This window comes from Leucopleurus acutus (genome assembly GCF_964270905.1).
Source record: "Leucopleurus acutus genome assembly, chromosome: 11".
NCBI classification, from domain to species: Eukaryota; Metazoa; Chordata; class Mammalia; order Artiodactyla; family Delphinidae; genus Leucopleurus; species Leucopleurus acutus.
This window is the reverse complement of record NC_139152.1, coordinates 103260246-103281651: the sequence shown is the minus strand read 5'-3', so window position 1 is coordinate 103281651 and position 21406 is coordinate 103260246. Positions and strand designations below refer to the sequence as shown.

At 51.5% G+C, this 21406-nt stretch overlaps 1 protein-coding gene across 1 annotated transcript in view; it reads left to right on the top strand.

Annotated features, from left to right (window-relative positions):
• Positions 1-1978: 1978 nt before the first annotated feature.
• The window catches only part of TTLL8 (tubulin tyrosine ligase like 8), a gene marked incomplete at its 3' end in the record, with an annotated part of 50894 nt that continues 31466 nt past the window's right edge, over positions 1979-21406 (top strand). The window contains 7 exon segments of the mRNA XM_082850479.1: positions 1979-2062; positions 5492-5630; positions 6279-6352; positions 8196-8324; positions 9183-9297; positions 10864-10989; positions 18112-18298. Of these exon segments, the coding sequence (XP_082706605.1) occupies positions 6350-6352; positions 8196-8324; positions 9183-9297; positions 10864-10989; positions 18112-18298 (560 nt within the window). The 5' untranslated portion in view covers positions 1979-2062; positions 5492-5630; positions 6279-6349.

Here is a 21406-nt window from a genome sequence, read left to right as displayed (position 1 = left end):
AGTTTTGGCGCACGGGCTTAGTTGCTTCACAGCATGTGGGATCTTCCCGGACCAGAGATCGAACCCGTGTCCCCTGTGCTGGCAGGCAGATTCTTAACCACTGTGCCACCAGGCAAGTCCCCCAAAAAACATTTTATTAATATCTCCTCTGGTAATATCTGGTATTGATGATTTGTTTGGGTTTGAATTTGCTGGTAGTTTTCTGGTGATTTCTTTGGGTTTGACTTTGAGGTGATCTTTCTAATATCTGAGATGGACGCTTCACTGACTGTCCTTAGCCTTTATTATTTTCCACTATTTGCATCTACAGCTAAAAATCGCTTTAGAAACAGAACCTAGCTACAAGATTCGATACTTGGTATTTTAACTCTCATTTAGTTAAGAAACATTCATTACTCTTTATCCCGATCTCCTCTTTGATGCGCGTTATTCAGAAGCACGTTTGTGAAATGTGTGTTAATCTCCTGTTGTTACTTTGTCTTCTGATTAAACTCCCTGACTTCACGGCTCTGTGATCAGGGGACATGATCTATGTGGCTACTGTCCCTTTGAAATTGGTTAAGAACATCTCCGTGGTCAATTTTAATAAATGTTCCCTGTGTCCTGGAATGGGCAGGATGGCGGCCACGGAGCGAGGTGTTCTGTGTGCGTGTGAGGTGAGGGGCGGACAGTCACATTCAATCCTCACCCTCACTGACCTTTGTGGTTGTGTCAGTGACCGAGGGCAGTGCCTGTGCCTATCTGCAGCTGAGGCTACTGTGTCCTCCTGGTGGTCCTGCCAGCCCTGCTCTGGTTTGTAACTGACTGTCCAGAACTCCCCACATGTGGAAGCCCTCAGATGCACCTTGGTGTCTGCTTTGTCAGTTGAATGTATTGTATTTTTTTTCCCCGAGTCTAGGGTTTGCCTTCTCGTTTTCTTAGCCGAGAAGAACATTTCAATTTTGATAAAGTCTGATTTGCCCATTTTAGCTTCGATGGTCAGTGCTTTTGTGGAGCATCTCGGACTTGCTGCCTAGCCCGAGGCTCTGAGAGCCCCTCCCGGCTCCTGTGCACGCTTTCACGCTTGCGCCTGTGACCCACGTCCAGTTACCGTGTGTCCCCAGGTGGGGCTAGGGCTCCCCTCTCCATGTGGACAGGCAGCTGCTGCAGCCCCTCCCCCGCTCAGGGCCTCGGTGCTCTCCCTTGCCTGCATCGGTTGGCTCCGAGGATGTGGGTCTCTGGGGTCCACGGGGTGGAGGGAGCTGCAGGTGGAGCAGGTGGGTGGGTGGCCAGGGTGTCACTGCCTGCCTGCCCACCTGGGATGCTCTTTGGACGTCCAGAGACCATGGGCCCAGGAGGCGTCGAGAGGTCGGATGGTCTGCCGGGGTGTGTACATTGCAGGAGCATCTGCCCCGTGGAATTCAAGCCACCATCTGGGATGAGATGGCCCAGGGTGGACGGGGAGGTGAAGCACAGATGTCTGCGGTCCAGGCCTGGGCCTGGCCACAGTTAGGGCATGGGGAGAGAGAAGGGGTGGCAGTGAGGGAGGGACAGCGGGGCTCAGGGGAGCAGGGACTGGCCGGCTGAGTGTCCAGTGCTGGCAGAGACCTGGACGCGGGGAGTGAGCACGGGATTGGCCTGTGCACGTGTGACCTCGGTCCGAGCTTGTCTGTGGTGGAGCCAGGAGACGCGCTGTGGTGAGAGGAGAGACGAGAGGTGGAGGAGGGAGTGGGCAGGTGCAGGGATGAGGGGTTTCATTGTAACGTCTATATGGACGCTGCTACGCTTGCTGTGTGCTGATGGGAGTCTGCTGGTCAGGGTCCAGAGAGGACCCCAGAGGGGCTGGTGGCCGGAAGTCTGGCCCAGGCAGAGGCTGAGGGCTGGCCGAGTGCTGTGGGGGGCTGGACATGGGGATTAGGCTGGTGTCTCCTGAGTCCGAATGTCACTTGTTCGCTCTTCCCTTTGCCTTGATGTCTGTTTCTCTTTTGTAGAATTAAAACGAGGAATTTCCCAAGACTTGATTTCTTCCCCCAAATTAGACAAATACAAAATAGCAAGACAATTAACGGACAAGGCAATCAAGGTAAATGCTCTTTGGGGCTCGGGGGGAGGGGTACTTTTAAGAACAGAAATTCGTTTTGGAATTTGGAGAGTGAGTTTGTTGCCTCTGACGCCCCCCCGCCCATGGGAGGCGGCCCCCGCAGTCCTGGCCCCCGCGTGGAGGCTTCTGCCAGTTACTTTATGTTTCAGCTGTACTTTTGAAATAGGTAATGCTTTCAAAATTCAAAAAACGCAGACACATACGCGGTAAAAATCTCTCCTGCAGCCATGCAGTCGTGTGACTGCAGCTGTGGACACACATCCCAGACAAGGGACAGACTCCTAGTGCCTCACAGACCCCCTCCCATCCACTCCCCCTGCCCCAGGCTCCCGGGTGACACGGTGAGGACACTTGCATGTGAGAGGGGTTTGTGCCCAGGAGAGGAACTCTGGGGCTCGAGTGGGGCAGCTGGCATACCCACCCACTTCCTCAAGGGGGAGGCCTACCTTTCAGCAGAATGGGAGAATTTGGGGGAGATAAAGAAGGACAAGCGTTCTTCAAATGGGGGCAGGTGGCTCCACGGCTACCCCTCTGAGAACGTGATCCTCTGTCCTTATCACGCGTTTGCGTTGCTCAGGCCGGGACAGTGGGGAAGCACTGACAAAGCCAACACACATTACCATGTGGAAATGTGCTCATTCCCTTAACTTTCTTCTGAAGCACAGCACACACATGCGAGTGTACAGATCATAAGTGCACAGCTCAGGCTGTGATGGGCTGGATGTACCTGGAGAGAGAAGCACAGCACAGGTGACGTATGTCATCAGCATGAACCCCTGCAGACATGACAGCACCTCTGCCCCCTTGGAAGCTGCCTCCCGCCCTAGTTATTCCCAAATCCTGGCAACCACGGATGTGCCCTTTGTGCTTCCTACCACTGTCCTTTCTGGGACTTCATATAAGTAGAATTTAATCTTCAGATTTTCTTCTGAGACCTTAAAACATATAAACGTTCAGGGCTACAAACATCCCACTAAGTACTGCTTTAGCTGCATTTCAAAAGATTTCATTTTGTAGTGTTTTTGATGAGATTCAGTTCAAAGTATTTTATAATTCATATTATTGCTTTTCATTGACTGTGTGTTACTTAAAACTATGGTTCTTAATTTCTAAACTGGTGGCTCTTTTTCTAGTTATTTTGATATTGATTTCTAGTTTGATTGCCTGTGGTTGAGGATGTAATGGGTACAATGTTATTCCATTGAAATGTGTTCAGACCTGCTTTATACCTAGCATTTTGTTAATTTATATAAAAGTTGATGTAGAGTGCTATATTCGCAGCCGTCAGGGTAGAGCGTGTTATTTGCGTTGTTGAAGTCTTCTAGCCTTATTGAAATTTTTTTCTCTGTGTTCTCTAATTTACTGGGAGAAGCATGTTACATATCCTGTTGTACTTGGGGATTTGTCTACTTTGTGTTTCTGCCAGTTTTTGCTCTATATAATTTATAGCCATCTTAATGGGTGCAAATGTATCTTTCTGGTGAATTGAACGTTTGCTTTAAATTATGGGATGATTTTCTTTACTTTAGTGATGTGTCTTTGTCCCAGAGGCTATTCTGTCTCATATATAGATCCTTTTATTTTTTATCTATCTGTAGGGTTGTGCTTCTGATTTTCTCCTGTAAACAACATAGATTTAGATTAAAAAAAGATATAGTCTGGCACTCCTTACCTTTTAACTGGAGCCTTTTGTGTATTTATCTATATTAAACACTGGTGTTTTCCCATCATGTTGCATTCATCTGGCTTGCACTGTCTGTTCAGTTTTCCTCTCCTTTCATGCCTCCTTGTGGACTGATTACTTTTTATTATTCCATTTTCCCTCTCTTATGTTAGAAATCTTGTACTCTTTTTTGTCCTTTTGTAGTTCCCTTATGTATTGTACTGTGCTGACTTATTAAAGTTAATCAGATTTTCTGAAGCCATTCAGTTCGACTCCAGTTAAGGAGAGGATTGGACACAGCTGGGAGGTCTTGCTGGAGCTGCAGGGCACTGACATTCCTGCTGTTGTCATACTCCCTGCCCGCCTCTCCTCACAGTGGCCCCTGTCGTGGTGCACGGCCCTGTCGAGGGTGAGGCCAGGCTTTGGACTGAGGTTCTGATTAGAAGGGGGCTTGGAGGTCTTTCATGTGGGCGCTGGGACTTGAGTTCTCAGCGTCTGGCCACAAGCCCACACGTTCTTGGCATGTGTTCCCAGTCTTCCTGCTGGGACCCGTGTTAGCTACCAATGCTGCTTGACAAATCACCATGAATTTAGCCGCTTAAACACACCACGTATTATCTCCTGTGGGTCAGGGGTCCAGGCTGGGTCCTCTGCTCAGTGTCTGTCAAGGGTGAAATGAAGCATCAGCCAGATGGGGTCTCATCTGAAGGCTCAACAGGGGAAGGACCTGCTTCCAAGCTTCCTCAGCTTGTTGGCAGAATTAATTTCCTTGTGGCACCTTCTTCAAAGCCAGCAGTGGAGAGAGACAGTCTCTGCTGTTTTCAATCTCTGACTTGAGAGAATCCTGGACCCTCTTTTAAGCGGCACACCTGATTAGGTCAGGCCCACCCAGGATAATCTGTCTTTCAAATTCAGAGTCTTGTTAGGGACCCTAGTGAGTTTGAGCCGCCTCCCCCTGCTGCCCTGGCCTCCCCTCTTGCTCTCACAAGCTAATGAGGCCCTAAGCTCATGAGGCCCTAAGCTCACTGCTGACCATACCCCTGTTCCCTGACCCTGCCCTGCAGCTGCTGCCCTCTGACCCCATCCAACGGATGTGTCCAGGCTATGTCCTCAGCAGCATGGGCCCTGGGGCTCCAGCATGACCATCACTCTCCTGCCCTCTGTCCCTCATCTGGGAAGGCAGAGGATGCAAGCTACCAGCTCCCTGCCTGGCCCCTGGCAGCTGGCCTCATTCCCACAGTGATGGGCAGAGCCCCCAGCTCCCCTGGTGCTGGCCCTGGGCAGTTCGCACTGCCCCTCCAGCCATTGGTGGGCATTTGTTCCCCCCTCTCCTCTCAAACCTCGAGCAGCTCCCCCACCCCAGGCATGAGGGGCGGTCACCTTTGCAGAGAAAAGAAAGCCGCAGAGCACAGGCCCTCGGGCCCTGTCCTGCATCCCGCCTTTCAGACCTGGAGCTGCCCTGAGCTGGAGTCTGAGCCTCAGGAAGCATGGAGGTCCTGGCTGTGCTGTGCCTCCTGGCCTCCACGATTGGGGCAGCAGGCACACACACGGCGGAGTGGGCCTGCCCGGGGGCTGCCCGGCCCCAACCCGTCGGCCGTCCCAACGCTCCTGGGGGATTTTCTCAGAGCAGAACACAGGTGTCTTCCCGCCGGTGCAGCCTGTGTCATCCTGAGAGTAGACTCCTCTTGCAGAGACAAAATTAACTCGTTTTCAATTCTTTAATTTCAAATACACTCTTGCAATTCAAGGAAAAGAAGATCTTCTCCATCTACGGACACTCCCCGGTGATCCGGGCCTCCCTGCGGAGGAAGGGCTGGGTGGAGAAGAGGTTCCACTTTCTGCCCAGGGTCGTTCCGAGTGTCAAAGACGAAGGGGAAGGAGCGCCAGGTAGAGTACTGGAGGTGTCTTGTGTTTTGGTGTGAGAGGTTTGTGTGTATGTCACGAGGACCCAGACGTGAGTCGATTCTGCGGGTCCTGTGCTGTGGCCTCGCCCTTGGGGAAGGAGTCACCTCCCGGCCCCCACCCCAGGCGTCCGGGCACTGGCGAGCCCTTTCAAACCCTGGTACTGGTCACTTCTTGGTGTCCCACCGTCCATGCCCAGACCTCCTCCTGTGTCTGGATGGTGTTCATCGTCCTTTAGCGGCCTGGCCCTGACTGTCCCTCCTCTGCCCCATGCTTGGCCCCTAGCAGTGCCCGCTGCACCCAGCCCCTGGTCACGGGTCCTCCCTGACCCCACCTGTGCCTGCCCCCTGCTCTGCACAAAGTCTTCATCCTCTTGGCTCCAGGGTCTGCGCTGGGCCCTGTCCCACACGGTGCTTGAGACCCAGCTCACAGCCCTGCCCACGTCCCGGGTCCCCGACCCTGGCACGGCCCCTGGCAGGGGTGCCACGCGGTGGACACCCGAGCCTGACTCGACCCTGCTCCTTTCGGGACCCACGGGGGCACCTGCTCCGCACTGGGCCCTGTCGTGGGCCCGGCTGTGGTCACGCCTTCCGGCCATGATGCACTGACATCTCCTGTGTGTTGTGTTTGCAGAAAACAAACATGCTGAAGGCAAAGAAAGTCAAGAAGTGGCTTTGAGGAAAACAGACGACATCCACGATGTGATGGTAGGTCCCGTGGGCTCTGGAGGGGTCTCGGCTGACGTTTACCTGCCTTTGTGCCGTGTCCTGCGGGGGGAGATGTGGCAAAGCCACGGTCACGCCCGGCCTCGAGGACATGCGCGCGAGTGCATGCGTGTGCACGTGTGTGCGTCCGTGTGCCCCGTGTTTCTGAGTGTCCACGTGTGTGCCTCCACTTGTGGGCAGGCAAGCTGGGCCTGTGGAAACCCTGTGGGACAGGATCAGAACAGCCCCAGGCGGCGGCGGTGGTGGTGGAGTCTGCTGGACGCAGCGCCTGCCTGCGGGGCGGGGCAGCTGCCACAGGGCCCAGCTCCCGGGCCTTGATGCTCCCTGGTGGCAGGTCAGCCATCAGGGGTGGGCTTTGCAGAGCTGTGCTGCCCCGGGAGGGCTCTGCTGGCCGATAACAGAGGGTCACTGCGACTCAAGGGGAGGGAAGAAAGTTAAAACAAGACCAAACAGCGTCCACCGCGAGCTAAGCGCGGCGCGTTGGCCGCGCTGAAGAGCTCCTGTCCCTCACGTGACCCGTGAACAGAACGAAAAGACGAGCCGCTCGGGGAGGCACTTGCAGGGCTTACGAGTTAAAAGATCTGGTACTCAGAACATGTGACGCGCTCACAGGTCAGGAGCAGATGACGGTCCAATAGAAACGGGCAAGGCCCCGACAGGCCGGGGAGCCCATCACTGCAAGTTCCCAGAGCGGATTCCTTTCTGTGAAAGTCGACCGTGAGGCTGGGGGGCTGTCCGCGGGTAGGGGGCGTGGGCAGTCGGCAGGGGTGGGTGCAGGGGGCCGGGCCTGCGCAGGAGCGTCAGCTCTGGACCGAAGGCCGTTTCTCACCCCAGGTGCCCGGGGGGCCACCAAGCTGCTGTCTATGCTTCCGTGTACGACGGTTCATCACACAGTGTGACAAATGACACTTACACGGGAAGGTGGCAGCAGGAGCTGTACATGTCACTCTGAGAGCGGGAACGAGGACCAAGGGCTCGAGCCTAGCGTTCAGGGAGCTGGGTGGGTGCGTTTTGGAAGTGGCGTTGGCGGCCTGGGCCCCAGCAGCCCCCTCCCTGCACCCCCCAGCAACAGTGCTGTTGTCGGGTGGGGGGAGCCAGTCCTGCCGGAACACAGGGGTCAAGGTCGATTGACCTGAGTCACGGGGGCTTAGGTGGTCCTGATATGCTGTCTGCAGACAGTGACCACAAAGGGTGTCCGGGTCATCTCCAGGGTAGGATTTTGGAGAATCTTTCCCTTTCCTAGTATCTCTTTGTATGGTTAGAAATTTTGACCAAAAACATGCCAGTTTTGTAAACACAAAAGTGCAGACACCAAGGACACCCCAGTCACCCACCCGTTTCTCGTCCCGGGCGCCCGGGTGGCCACCAAGCCTCTGTCTAAACTTCCGTGTACGACGGTTCCTCACACACTGTGACAAATGACAGCTGCTCTCATGGGCCCCTGCATTCTGAAGGTGCGGGGGCAGCGGAGGAGCCTGTGTCCCGGCGGCCAGGGACGGGGACTCTCCCAGGTCCACACGTGGTGTGTCCCTGCGGCCAGCGTGGGCACCCATGGGGGGCGCAGCTCAGACCTCACTCGGGGCCCCTGCAGCCCAGACCCCGAAGCCCCCCACCCCTGTGCCATCGGAAGCCCTGTGTGGTAGCAGCTCCCACGTGAGCCCGCGGCAGACCCTCGAGGAACGCGCGAGGCCGCAGTCAGGATGGGAGTCGCAGAAATCACACGCCGCTTCTCACCTAAACCCCGGTTCCTTTAGTCTTGGCGTGTCCCATCGTCAGAGACGTGAGCCTTGGGTGCTGGGTGTGGATGAAGGTTTTTTCTTGCCAGTCCAGGTTGGTAAAAAATGAAACACCATACTTCCTCTGGACAATCAAAAGGGACATCATTGACTATCACAGCCTGAGCTGCGACCAGATGCTGAATCACTACGGGAAGACGGCGTCCTTCACCACCAAGGTGAGTGGGAGGGCTGGGGGCGCAGGCGGGGCAGCACCCCGCCTCCTGAAATGCCAGCACCTCCGGAGCCGGGCGCGCCACTCGGGGACCGGTTCCCTGGGGGCGCCTCTCCAGGACTGGAGCCTCCTGCTGGCCTGGCCCGGCAGCAGAGTCCAGAGCCGCTCCGTGCTGCTGCCCTCAGACCGCCCCCCAGAGCCCCTGTGCCCCTCGCCCTGTGTCCCTGGGTGGCCCCAAGCGCACAGGCCAAGCCCAAGACAGGGCAGGTGACGGCTGACACCGCAGCCCGACCCAGGCTCTGGGCCCTGGAGGGGCTCCGGATCCCAGGGGGGCCGGGCCACCCTCACCTGCGCTGTGACTTCCAACTGCAGGGGGCATTGCCACACGGGCACTTCCTGCCCTCTCCCCCTTTCAGCCGCCAGCCAGTCCAGGCAGCCGTTCCCCATTTACCCTGAGGGCTGAGGCTAGGGGCGGGGCCAGCCCGGGAGGGACAGGCCTGTGTGTACCCCCTGGGAGCGATTGGGTAAAGGGGCTTCCCTGACAACAAGGGCACCGTCCCCTAAACCCTCAAGGGTGACAGAGGAGCAGGGATGAAGTGCACGGCTGCCCCCGGGGCTCCCTGTAGGGCTCCGGCCCCCCCCCCCACATCCTTGCCAGGCCTTGGGCCGCTGGTGTCCTTCCGGGTGTGGGCGATGCGGACGGCCCAGTGGGGCCGGGCGGCTGGGGAGGGGCGGCTCCAGGAGGTGCCCTCGCGGGAGCCCACTGGAGCCGGTGCTGCCCAGCCAGGCCCGTGGGCACTAAGAGTGGTCCAAGCTGGCCTGGCGCGTGGCCGGCGGGCCTGACGTGCCGCTGTCTCTGGAGATCGGGCTGTGCGTGAGCCTGCGGAGCCTGCCGTGGTACGTCCAGGCCAACCCCGACTCCTTCTTCCCACGCTGCTACGGCCTCTGCACCGAGAGCGAGAAACGAGAGTTCCTGGGTGAGTGGCTGGCGGCCCGGCCGAGGCGCCTGGCATTGAGCATTGGGCCCGGAAACCCGGCGGGGCCTCTTTCTGGCCCACCTTCCTGCAGGAGGGGCCGCAGGGCTGGGGGTGGGGGTGGGGTGATGGCGGAGGGCCCGGCCCCATCCCAGCACCTGGGACCTCAGCTCTGTTTCACGTGGTAGGAGCCAGTCTAGAAACTTCCATGGGCAGCGTCTGCAAGGCAGGAGGCCAAGTGTCAGCAGCTTGGTTCTGACGGGGCTTCTGGGAGAGGCCGGCATGGGGGTGGTGCTGGGCCTGGGTCTGGGTGCCTGGGGCACACGGGGACGACGGCCTCTGGGCTGGGGACAAAGGCTGGTGCCTGGTTCGATCTGCCTGGAGGCACAGGAGAGAGAAGGAGAAGGGCAGGGCAGGCAGGGAGGGGGTCGTTCGGGGGGGACCCGTGTTTCCTGAGCGCCCGTCTGGGGGGCTGTAGAGAGCGGCATCTGCCCAGCACCCCTGCCCTGTGCCCTGACCCCAGGCCGGGGCTCCCAGGAGCCAATGGCCAGCTGCAGGACAAGGCAGGGGCGGGGCGGGGGCAGAGGTGAGAAGCGCAGCGGGGGCAGGGCTGTGAGCAGGGGCCTTGCAAGATGGGGCGCCGGGCGGAGACCCAGAGGAGAGGGGGGCTGAGGGCGGCTGGCTGGGGAGCTCCAGGCCAGCCCTGCAGCAGGCAGTGTGCCCGCACGTCCTCGGGCAGAGGGCTGGTGATGTCAGGAGCATGTGTTCTGATGGACGGAGGGGGGTGGGTGAGGGGCCGCGTGGGGGGCTCAGGTTCTGGGTGTTTCCAGGGCAGCAGTAGTGCCAGGCCGGTGGATGCCGGGTAGGATGGCCTCAGCTGACGTGGGGAAGGAGCAGGTTTGGGAGAGAAGTTGCTGGAATATCCAGCTACTTGGGGTGGGGAGCAGCCTTGCCTCCCAGGCCCCTCACGGAGGCGAGCCTCCCCTGGCCGCTGCCCCTGGCATGTGACAGGCGCTCAGAGGCAGCCTGGCTCCAAGCCTGGGTCTGGGGGACCCTGAGCTGCCTCTGCGCTGGTGGATACAGCAGGGCCCCCAGCCACCCGCAGTTAGAGCGGTGGGAGCCAACATGTCCAGGAAGGTCCGAAGGGGCTCGTGTGATGGGGAGGGTCCCGGTGCTGTCAGCAGGGAGCTCTTCTAGAAGGATCCCTCTGTGCAGGGCTGAGGACACGGGGGCAGGGAGAGGTGGTGACGGTGCCCACAGACCGTGGCCCTGGGGGTGCAGGAGAGGGGCAGGAAACGGGGTGCGTGGATCCTGCCTCTGGCCTGTAGGCAGGGTGGATGCACAGCTGGGGCGGAGGTCCTGGGGTGGAAGAGACTCCCCTCTGCAGAGGAGGGAGGATGAGTGTGGAGGTGGAGGGTGTGGACGGTGGGGGAGCGCCCGGCCCCCGGAGGGCTCTGAGGCAGGAGTGAGGCCCCCGCACGCAGTGGGATGCCGGGCTGGGAATGGCTGGCGCTGGCTGAGTTCCCGTCCCCAGCGCAGGCACGGGGGTGAGGCTTGGTGTCCTTTCAGACGACTTCCGGCGCACGGTGGCCTCCAGCATCCTCAAGTGGGTGGTCAGCCACCAGAACTGCAGCAGGAGCACACCCAAGGGCTGGAAGGAAGAGGCCAGTGACAGTGGCCCCAGCAACAAGCGAGGTGTGTGCCGCCTCGGCGTGGCCAAGGCCGTGGCACCACGGGAGGACAGTGACGGGAGGGGCCGTGGAGCTGTGCATCCAGGGTGGGGCTGCAGCTCTGCCCGACCCCCAGTCTCTTCCAGCAGAATGCCATGGGAATGGCGCTCCTGGGTCATGTAGGGAGTCGTGGGCCACCGTGGGTTTAGGCCTACAAGACCCAGATAAGTCCTTTTTGTTGTTATTCACTTTCACAGAACAGTTTTAGGTCCACAGCGAAGCTGAGCAGGAGGTACAGGTGTCCCGTGTACCCTCTGCCCTTTCCTCCCCTGTGTCAACATCCTCCTCCAGATGGTCCATTTGTTATAAGTGATGAACCTACACTGACATGTCATCATCACCCAGACCCCACAGTTTACATCAGGGTTCCCTCTTGGTTTGGACAAATGTATAATGACATGTATCCACTGATACGGTATCTTTCAGAGTAGTTTCACTGCCCTGAAAATCCTCTGTGGTCGGCCTGTGCATTCCTCCTGCCCCCCAACATCTTATCTTTTTGTTGTCACCACAGCTTTGCCTTTTCCAAAATGTCATGCAGTTGGAATCATACAGCATATATGACTCAGACAGGCTCCTTTCACTTACTAATGTGCATTTAAGGCCCCTCCTCAAATCCCTCCCTAAGTCATGCCTTGATAGCTCATTTCTCTTTAGCACTGACTAACATTCCACCGTCTGGATGGAACAGAGTTTGTTCATCCTGTCACCTGTTGAAGGACATCTTGGGTGCTTTCGAGTCTTGGCAGTTATGATTAAAGCTGCATACAGGCTTTTGTGCAGCTGTAAGCTTTCAACTCACTTGGTAAATACCAAGGATCACGACTGCTGGGTAATATGGCAAGAGTATGCTGAGTTTGGTAACAAACTGCCAAGCTTGTTCCAAAGTGGTTGCTACACCGTTTTGTGCTCCCGCCAGCAATGATGAGAGTTCCTGTTGCTCCACATCCTGGTGAGCATTTGGTGATGTCAGAGCTCTGGATCCTGGCTGTTCTAGTAGGTGTGTAGTGGTGTCTCACTGTAGTTTTAATTTGCGTTCCCCTGACAATATATGACGTTAACCATCTTTTAATATACTTATTTGCCATCTGTATATATTCTTTGGTGAGGAGTCTGTTCAGCTTCCCTCCAGTTTTAAATCGGGGTGTTTGTTTTATTGTTGAGTTTTAAGGGTTCTTTGCATATTTTGGGTACCAGTACTTTAGTGTATGTGTCTTTTGGAAATATTTTCTCCAGCTTTACAGCTTGTTTTCTAATTCTGTTGATGATGTCTTCCACAGAGCAGAAGTTGTAAATTTCAGTGAAGTCCCACTTATCAATTATTTTTTTCAAGGATTGTGCCTTTGGTGTTGTATCTGAAAAGTCGTCGTCATACCCAAGTGCATCCTGATTTTCTCCTATGTTATCTTCTAGGGGTTTTATAGCTTTGTGTTTCAACTTAGGTCTATGATCCATGTTCTGTTAATTTCTATGAAGGGTGTAAGGTCTGTATCTAGATTCTTTTTTTCTTTTTGGCCTGCACATATCCATTTGTTCCAGCACCATTTGTTTGCAAAGACTATCTTTGCTCCATTGTATTGCCTTTGTGCCTTAGTCAAAGGTCAGTTGACTATATTTGTGTGGGTCTATTTCTGGGCTCTCTATTCCACTGATCTATTTGTCTCTTTTTCACCAATACCACACTATCTTGATTACTGTAGATTTATTGTAAAGCTCAAATTTAGATGGTGTCAATCTTCCAACTTTGTTCTTCTCCTTCAACATTGCGTTGGCTATTCTGGATTTTTTTGCCTCTCCATATAAACTTTAGAGTCAGTTGGTCAATACCCACAAAATAACTTGCTGGGATTTTGATTGGGATTGCTTTGAATCTATAGATCAAGTTGGGAAGAACTGACATCTTGACAATGAGTTTTTTCTATTCATGACCATAGAATATCTCTCCATTAATTTGTTCTTCTTTGATTTAAGTAATCAGAGTTTTGTACTTTTCCTCATATAGATCTTGTACATATTTTGTTAGATTTAATTATGTATTTATTTCATATTTGGAGTGCTAATGTAATGGTATTTTGTTTTTAATTTCAAATTCCAATTATTAATTGCTGGTGTATAGGAAAGTGATTGACCATAACCACTTACTAGTTCCAGAAGTTTTTTTGTTGTTAATTCTTTTAGATTTTCTACCTAGACAATCATGTCATCTCTGAATAAAAAGTTTTATTTCTTCTTTCCCAATTTGTTTACTTTTAATTTTCTTGTCTTATTGCATTAGCTAGGATTTCCAGTATGATGTTGAAAAGGAGTGTTGAGAAAGGACATCCTTGCTTTGCTCCTGATTTTAGTAGGAAAGATTCTAGTTTCTCACCATTAAGTATAATGTTAGCTGTAGGTTTTTTGTAGATATTCTTTATCAAGTTGAGGATATTCAACTTGATGTTCTATTCCTAGTTGTTTGTTTGTTTTTTTGGTGGTACGCGGGCCTCTCACTGTTGTGGCCTCTCCCGTTGCAGAGCACCGGCTCCGGACATGCAGGCCCAGCGGCCATGGCTCACAGGCCCAGCCGCTCCGCGGCATGTGGGATCCTCCCGGACCAGGGCACGAACCCGTGTCCCCTGCATCGGCAGGTGGACTCTCAACCACTGTGCCACCAGGGAAGCCCCTCTATTCGTAGTTTGTTGAGAGTTTTTATCATAAGTGGGTGTTGAATATTATCAAGTGCTTTTTTTGCATCTATTGATATGATCATGTAATATTTCTTCTTTAGCCTGTTGGTATGATGGATTACATTAATTGATTCTTGAATGCTGAACCAGTTTTGCATACCTGGGATAAATGTGACTTGGTCATGGTGTATAATTCTTTTTATAAATTGTTAGATTTAATTTGCAAATATTTTGTTGAGGATTTTTGCAAATATGTTCATGAGAGATTTTGGTCAACAGTTTTCTTTTCTTGTGATACCATTGTCTGGTTTTGGTATTAGGGTAATGCTGACCACAGAGAATGAGTTACAAAGTACTCCCCCTGCTTCTATCATCTGAAAGAGATTGTAGAGAATTGGTATACATTTTTCCTTAAATGTTTGGTAGAATTCACCTGTGAATCCATCTAGGACTGGTGCCTTCTGTTTTGGAAAGTTAACCATTGATTCGATTTCTTTAGTAGGTATAGGACTATTCAGATTGTCTATTTCTTCTTCTTTGAGCTTTCGCAGATTGTATATTTCAAAGAATCAGTCCATTTCACCTAGATTATAAAATTCGTCGGCATAAAGTTGTTCATAGTATTCCTTTATTATCCTTTTAATGTCCATGAGATCTGTAGTGATGTCTCCTCTTAGTTTTATGATATTAGTAATTTATGTCATCCATCCTTTTTTGTTTTTAGTTAACCTGACTAAAGGCTTATTAATTTTATTGATGTGTTCAAAGAACCAGCTTTTGGTTTCACTTATTTTCTCTATTGATTTCCCGTTTTCAATTTCATTGATTTCTGGTCTAAGTTTGTGTTTTTTTCTAATTTATTTATTTAATTAATTTATTTTTGGCTGTGTTTGGTCTTCGTTGCTGCGCGTGGGCTTTCTCTAGTTGCAGTGAGTGGGGGTTACTCTTTGTTGCGGTGCACAGGCTTCTCACTGCTGTGGCTTCTCTTGTTGTGGAGCAAGGGCTCTAAGCGTGCGAGCTTCAGTAGTTGCGGCACGTGGGCTCAATAGTTGTGGCTCGCGGGCTCTAGAGCACAGGTTCAGTAGTTGCAGCACATGGACTTAGTTGCTCCGTGGCATGTGGGATCTTCCTGGACCAGGGATTGAACCCATGTCCCCTGCATTGGCAGGCAGATTCTCAACCACTGTGCCACCAGGGAAGTCCCTGGTCTAAGTTTTATTATTTATTTTCTTCTGTTTGAGTTTGATTTGTTCTTCTTTTTCTGGCTTCCTAAGATAACAGCTTAGATAATTAGTTTCAGATCTTTCTTCATTTCTAATATATGCATTCAGTGCTATAAATTCCCCTCTAAGCACCGCTTTCATTGCATCCCACAAATTTTGATGAATTGTATTTTTATTTTCATTCAGTTCTAAATATTTAAAATTTTTCTTGGGATTCTTTTCATTGACTCATGTGTTATCAGATGTATGTTGTTTAGTCTCCACATACTTGAGGAGTTTTCCAGCTATCTGTATCTTCTGATTTCTAGTTTAATCCATTGTGGTCTGAGAGCATATATTTTATGATTTCTATTCTTTTACATTTGTTAAGGTGTGTTTTATGGCCCCAAAGTGGCCTATTTTGGGAACTGTTCCAAATGAGCTTGAGAAGAATGTGTATTCTGCTGTTGTTGGATGAAGTACTGTATAGATGTCCATTATATCCAGTTGATTGACGGTGCTATTGAGTTCACCTACGTCCTTACGGATTTTCTGCCTGCTGAATCTATCCATTTCTGAGAGAGGGGTGTTGAAGTCTCCAACTCTAATAGAGCTCATCTATTTCTCCCTGAAGTTCTATCAGTTTGTGCCTCATGTATTTTGATGCTCTGTTGTTAGGCACGTACATGTAAAGTGTTGCTATGTCTTCTTGGTGTATTGACCCCTTCACCATCATGTAACATTCTTTTCATCCCTGCTGGTTTTCCTTGCTCTGAAGTCTGTTCTGTCTGAAATTAATATAGATACTCCTGCTTTCCTTTATTAGTGTTAGCAGGGTATATTTCTCTCCATCCCTTTGCTTTTAATCTATATGTGTCTTCATTTACAGTGGAATGCTTGTTGAAAACACAGTTGGGTCTTATTGTTTGATCACTGTATAATCTCTTTTAATTGATACATTTAATCGTTGACATTTAAAGTGATTATTGATATGGTTGGAGTAACAGCTACCATATTTATTACTGTTTTCTATTCGTTGCCCTTGTCCTTTGTTCCTATTGTTTTCTACTCTTTTTCTGCCTCTTGTGGTTTTAATTGAGCATTTTGTATGATTTCATTTTCTTTCTCTTCCTAGCATAGCAGATATACATAGATATATATAAATTTTTTTAGTGGTTGTCCTATAGTTTGCAATATACATTTACAATGAATCAAACTGCATTTTCAAGTAACATGACCACTTTACAGTAATGGGAATATTTTATAACAAAATATTCCTAATTCCTCCCTCCTGTGCCCTGTATCTTTGCTGTCATTTATTTCACTTATCCATAAGCTATAATCTGGATATATTTTTTCTATTTTTATTTTTAATAATAATTATTAAATTATTATGTTCTGTCAGATCAATTAAGGATTAAAAAACTAAAGTTTTAATTTTCCCTTTATTTATTCCTTCTCTAATGCTCTTCCTTTCTTTATGTGGATCTGAGTTTCTGATTTATGCCATTTTTTTCTCTCCTAAGGATTTCTTTCTTTTAACATTTCTTGCAAGCCAAGTCTACTGGCAAAAAATCCCCTCTTTTTTTTTTTTGTCTGATACAGTGCTTTGTAGTCCTGTGACCAGGCCTCAGTCTTTGCTGAGCCTGTGCCCGTGGACTGTGACCTTCACCACCGCTTCTCCTTGTTTCCCCCTTTGGTGGGATAGGATGGCTAGAGGCGGCGGAGCTGGGTATTTTCCTGCCCCAGCGTTGATTAGGCCCTGATCAAACCCTGGCAGGTCACACTCTGGTGACTATTTCTCCTGAGGGCATCCTTGTTAGGAACAGAGTGTTCCTTTCCTCCTCTCCCGTCAGAAACACGAGGGGATTTTCCTCCAATACTCACTGTGACCCCCAGGTCAGACTCTTGGAGGTAAAACTGACAAAAGTACGGGGCCCCTAAAGACGAGCCCTGGGGCTTCTAAGTCTCAGGATTGTCCACGCTGAGCCTCCAGCAACTCGTCCATGGCAGCAGGTGGGTTTCCTTCCCTGGCGCCGGCTCCCAACTCGTCCATGGCAGCAGGTGGGTTTCCTTCCCTGGTGCCGGCTCCCACACAGGTTTCTGCTCTGGTGACTCTCTGTACCTGCCCATCCGTCTCGCCAGTTTGGGGCAGGCTTTTGCCCTGTGACCTCAGTTCTCGGACAGATCTAAGAACAGCTGGTGATTTTCCGGTCTGTTCAGGTTTTCACCTGCTGTTGGGGTGGAGTGGCAGCTTCCAGGCTCCTTACATGCTGGACACCAGAAGTGAATTTTCACTTTGAAATGGTTATTTTTATATTTTGTGAATTTCACCTCAGCACATTTAAGAAATGCATGTTGTAATCTCTGCAGCAACCGCAAAGCTCGAGCGCTTTCTCCCGGGTCCGTGCTCGCTGGCGGCCGCTGGGTCCATCAGGGCTGCCGTCTCAGTGGCTGTGCCTGGGGCTTGTGCAGGTGTCTCCACACACCTTCCAAGCAGCCTTGTTCTGCAGGCTCCTGCCCCGTAGCCCCACGACAGGGTTCAGCTCTCACCCCATCTCCGCATCCAGCCTGGGGACCGCTGGCTTTGTGTGTGGGGCAGGCCGCCACGTGAGGTGGGGGCCAGGTGCATGAGGTCTGCCTTCACCTGGGCGGGGGCCTCCCTGTGTTCAGTGCTCCCCAGACCAACAGCGATCTTGGCTTACGGGCTCCAGAAGGAGAGGGTGCTGTGTGAGAGGTCGGATGCTCAGAGCCACAAAGCCCACACATGCTGGGGCTCTGAGAAGTGCTAGACGTACAGGGAGGTGCTCCCCCAGCCTCCCGCAGGGCTGGCAGGCATCACTGCAGGGCTGTCCACGAATACCTGTTCTTTTCTCACTGAGGACCAAGTATGTGCTCAGAAGCAGAGGTTTTGTGGAGAGCTCATCAGAAGTGCCGTTTCATTCCCACCCGAGGGGCTGAGAGTCTAGTCGGAGGGGGCGGGGGGGCGGGGGAGGGGGAAGGGGGCACGGTGCAGTGGGGGGCAGCTGCGGGAGGGGAAAGGTTACCTGCCCAGGCCCAGGTGTGGCATCCAGGGCGGCTGCCCAGAGAAGCGAGAGCCCTCACCGTGAGACCCTGAGGCACAGACAGGTGGGGTGGCCTTTGCCTGTGCCCCCAGTGGTGCCGCTGCATGGGGGCGGGTGGTGGCCCAGGCCCCACGTGCTTGTCCTTGGGTTTCAGTTCCTCAGAGCATGGGATCGAGGCTCACAGGGCTCTCAGGGCAGCTGGTGGACGTCGCGTGCAGGGCGTGCGAGGCCTACCTGGGGCGGCTGGAGCACGAGGACATCGACCTCTCTGAAGACGCCACCAAGGACCTCACGGAGGACGAGTGGAAGGACCTGACCCAGCAGTACTACAGGCTCATTCAGTAAGACGCCTGGTCAGCGCCCTCTGGGGCCTGCCCGCTGCTCGCGTTATCCAGGGGATGCCGGGTGGGCTTTAGGGGTTGTCTGGGGACGTTGGCCCCTGGGACGCCTGGGGCGCCTGTCTGGGAGTTGGGGTGCCTTTCGGGGTGCCTGCCCAGGCCCCTGTTGGCTGATAAGAGGACGACACGGCCGGGCGAGGCTGTGGCGCCTTGCGCACCCTGCGTGTCCTTTGCGTCATCTGGGGCCACAGCCGCCCTGGGTGTCCCCTTCGCGGCCAGGCTGGCTCTGGGTGGTCCGGACCGGCAGGGCCGTTGCTCGGCCCAGGCCTCCTGACTCCACGACCTTCAATTGCCCCCCACTACCTGGGGGCCCTCTGCGGAGGGCTGCGACCTCTCACAGTGGCTGACAGTGAGAAGCTGGGGCAGAGGCGGGCCAGCGCCCGCGGCGGGCGCAAAGCTGGAGCCCTCGTTTCGGAGGGTCTGCCTGCGGTGCACACGCACCATCCCGGGTCGTTTCTGTTGTTTTCCTCCTTTCCTTCCTTGGATCAAGTACTTTCTTCTTCACTGGATGTAAATGCGGTAAAGGGCGCGCCATGTGCTGTTGGTATTTGTCCGGGAGGATACAAGTCTGCATGTGTGCTCACTGTGTAGCCACCGCCCAGATCAAGATAAAGGACACTCCCAGCCCCCCAGCCCCCCAGTAACCCTTCCCAGGCAGGACCCCACCGAGGTCACGCCTCCTCTGACTCCCGCCACCTCCACCAATGTTGCTGTGGAATTTCATATTCACGGAATCATACAGGCCGGGCTGTCTCGTTCGTGACTCTTCTGCTCAACACAAGACCTGTGAGATTTATCCAAGTCGGTGCAGAAGCTCATTCTTTTCTGTTGCTGTGTGGAATCCCATCCTTTCCATAGACCACAGAGCCCTTACTCCTTCTGCTGTGGGTGGGCAGGTGGGATACCAGCAGTCTTAACCAATTCCCAAAGTGGCTGTGCACCTCCATAAGCCAGCCGTGATACGCGTCCACGCGCCCCACTCCCCGCGCCGCGGACAGCCCTCGGCACTGTCACACTTCTTCATTTTCCCTTCCTCGTCGTCTCATCGCGGTCTTAGTTTGCGTTTCTCTGATGACCGATGGTGATGAACATACTTTCATATGCTTACTGGCCATTTGGCTATGTTCTCTCGTGAAGTGCTTATTCAAATCTTTTGATCATTAAAGAGAAAGAGGTTGGTTCTCTGTTTATAAAGTTGATTTCTAAGAGTTCTCGACATTTTCGTCACCAAGTCCTTTGTTGGAGAGGTGCATTAAGCCTACCTTCTCCCGGTGCATGACTTGTCTTTTTACCTTTCAGTGGAATTTCTTGATGAGGTCCACGGTTTTCATTTTTTCCCTATTATGGTAGGTCGAGTGCTGGTTAAGAAATCTTTGACTCTTCAAGGTCATGAAGATGTTCCCCTATGATTTCTTCTACATGTTTTACTGTTCTTCCGTTCACTTTTAGCTTTTCATGATTAATTAATCTTAACTTTTGTGTAAGATAAGAGATAAGGATCAAGGTTCTTTTTTTGTATAGAGATATTCACTGTGAATAAAAAATAAACATGAATTTTGGCGGAACTTGCTTTCAGCCCTGATCAGCACTGATCTGTTTTGGTAACTGTTTCATTTACACTTGAATACGACGTGTATCTGCATTGCTAGGTGGTGTGTTATTAAAAGTGTCAATTAAGTCAAGTTAGTGATTCAAATCTATATCCTTACTGATTATTTCGCCTGCTTGTTCTCTGAGATACTGAGAGAGCCTAGTTAAAATCTCCAACTGTATTTGAGGTATTAATAGACGTAAAGAGGGTATTTCATAACAAAAGAATCCAATCAAAGGAATCAAAGCAATCTGGACTTGGATGTAGTGAATACCGCATCAGAATATATAAAACAATCACAGAATTAAGAAGAGAAATAGAAATGCAACTGATTTTTGCGTGGTGACTTCGTATTCTGCTACTTTGCTGAATTCATTTATTAGCTGTTCAATTTTTGGGAAGAGTTTGAGAAGGACTTGTATTAGTTCTTCTTTAAATGTTTGGTAGATTTCACCAGGAAAGCCATCACATCTAGGGCATTTCTTTGTTGGGAGAGTTCTGATTACTTATTCAAGCCCCTTAGTTGCCATAGGTCTATTCATATTTTCTGTGTCCTCATGATTTAGTCTTGGTAGGTTTTGTGTTTCTGGAAATTTGTGTATTTCATCTAAGTTATCCAGTTTATTGGTGTACAGCTGTCCATAGTACTCTCTTATAATCTTTTTTATTTTTGTAAAATCAGTAGTAATGTCCCTAATATCATTTTTGATTTTAGTAACTTGAGTTTTCTCTGTTTTCTCCTTAGTCCATCTAGCTAAAAGTTCATCTACTTTGTTGATCTTTTCAATGAACCAACTTTTGGTTTTATTCATTTTCTCTATTGTTTTTCTATTTTGATTAATTCTGCTCTAATCTTTATTATTTCCTTCCTCCTGCTAGCTTTGGGTTTAGTTTGTTCTTCTTTTTCTAGTTTCTTAAGCTGTAAAGTTAGGTTATTCGTTTGAGATTTTTCTCATTTTTTAATGTAAGCCTTTATAGCTCTACATTTTCCCCTTGGTACTGTTTTCATTACATCCCATAAGTTTTGACATGTTGTGTTTTAATTTTCATTTATCTCTAAGTATTTTCTTTAAAATTTATTTAGTTAGTTAGTTTTGGCTGCACTGGGTCTTCGTTGCGGTGCACAGGCTTCTCATTGCGGTGGCCTGTCTTGTCACGTAGCCGGGGCTCTAGGCGCACGGGCTTCAGTAGTTGTGGACACGGGCTCAGTAGTTGTGGCTCTCAGGCTCCAGAACGCAGGCTCAGTAGTTGTGGCACACGGGCTTAGTTGCTCCATGGCATGTGGGAATCTTCCCAGACCAGGGCTTGAACTCATGTCCCCTGCAATGGCAGGTAGATTCTTATCCACTGTGCCACCAGGGAAGTTCCTATCTCTAAGTATTTTCTAATTTCCCTTGTGGTGTCTACTTTTATCCATTGGTTGTTTAAGAAAGTGTTGTTGAATTTCCACAGATTTGTGA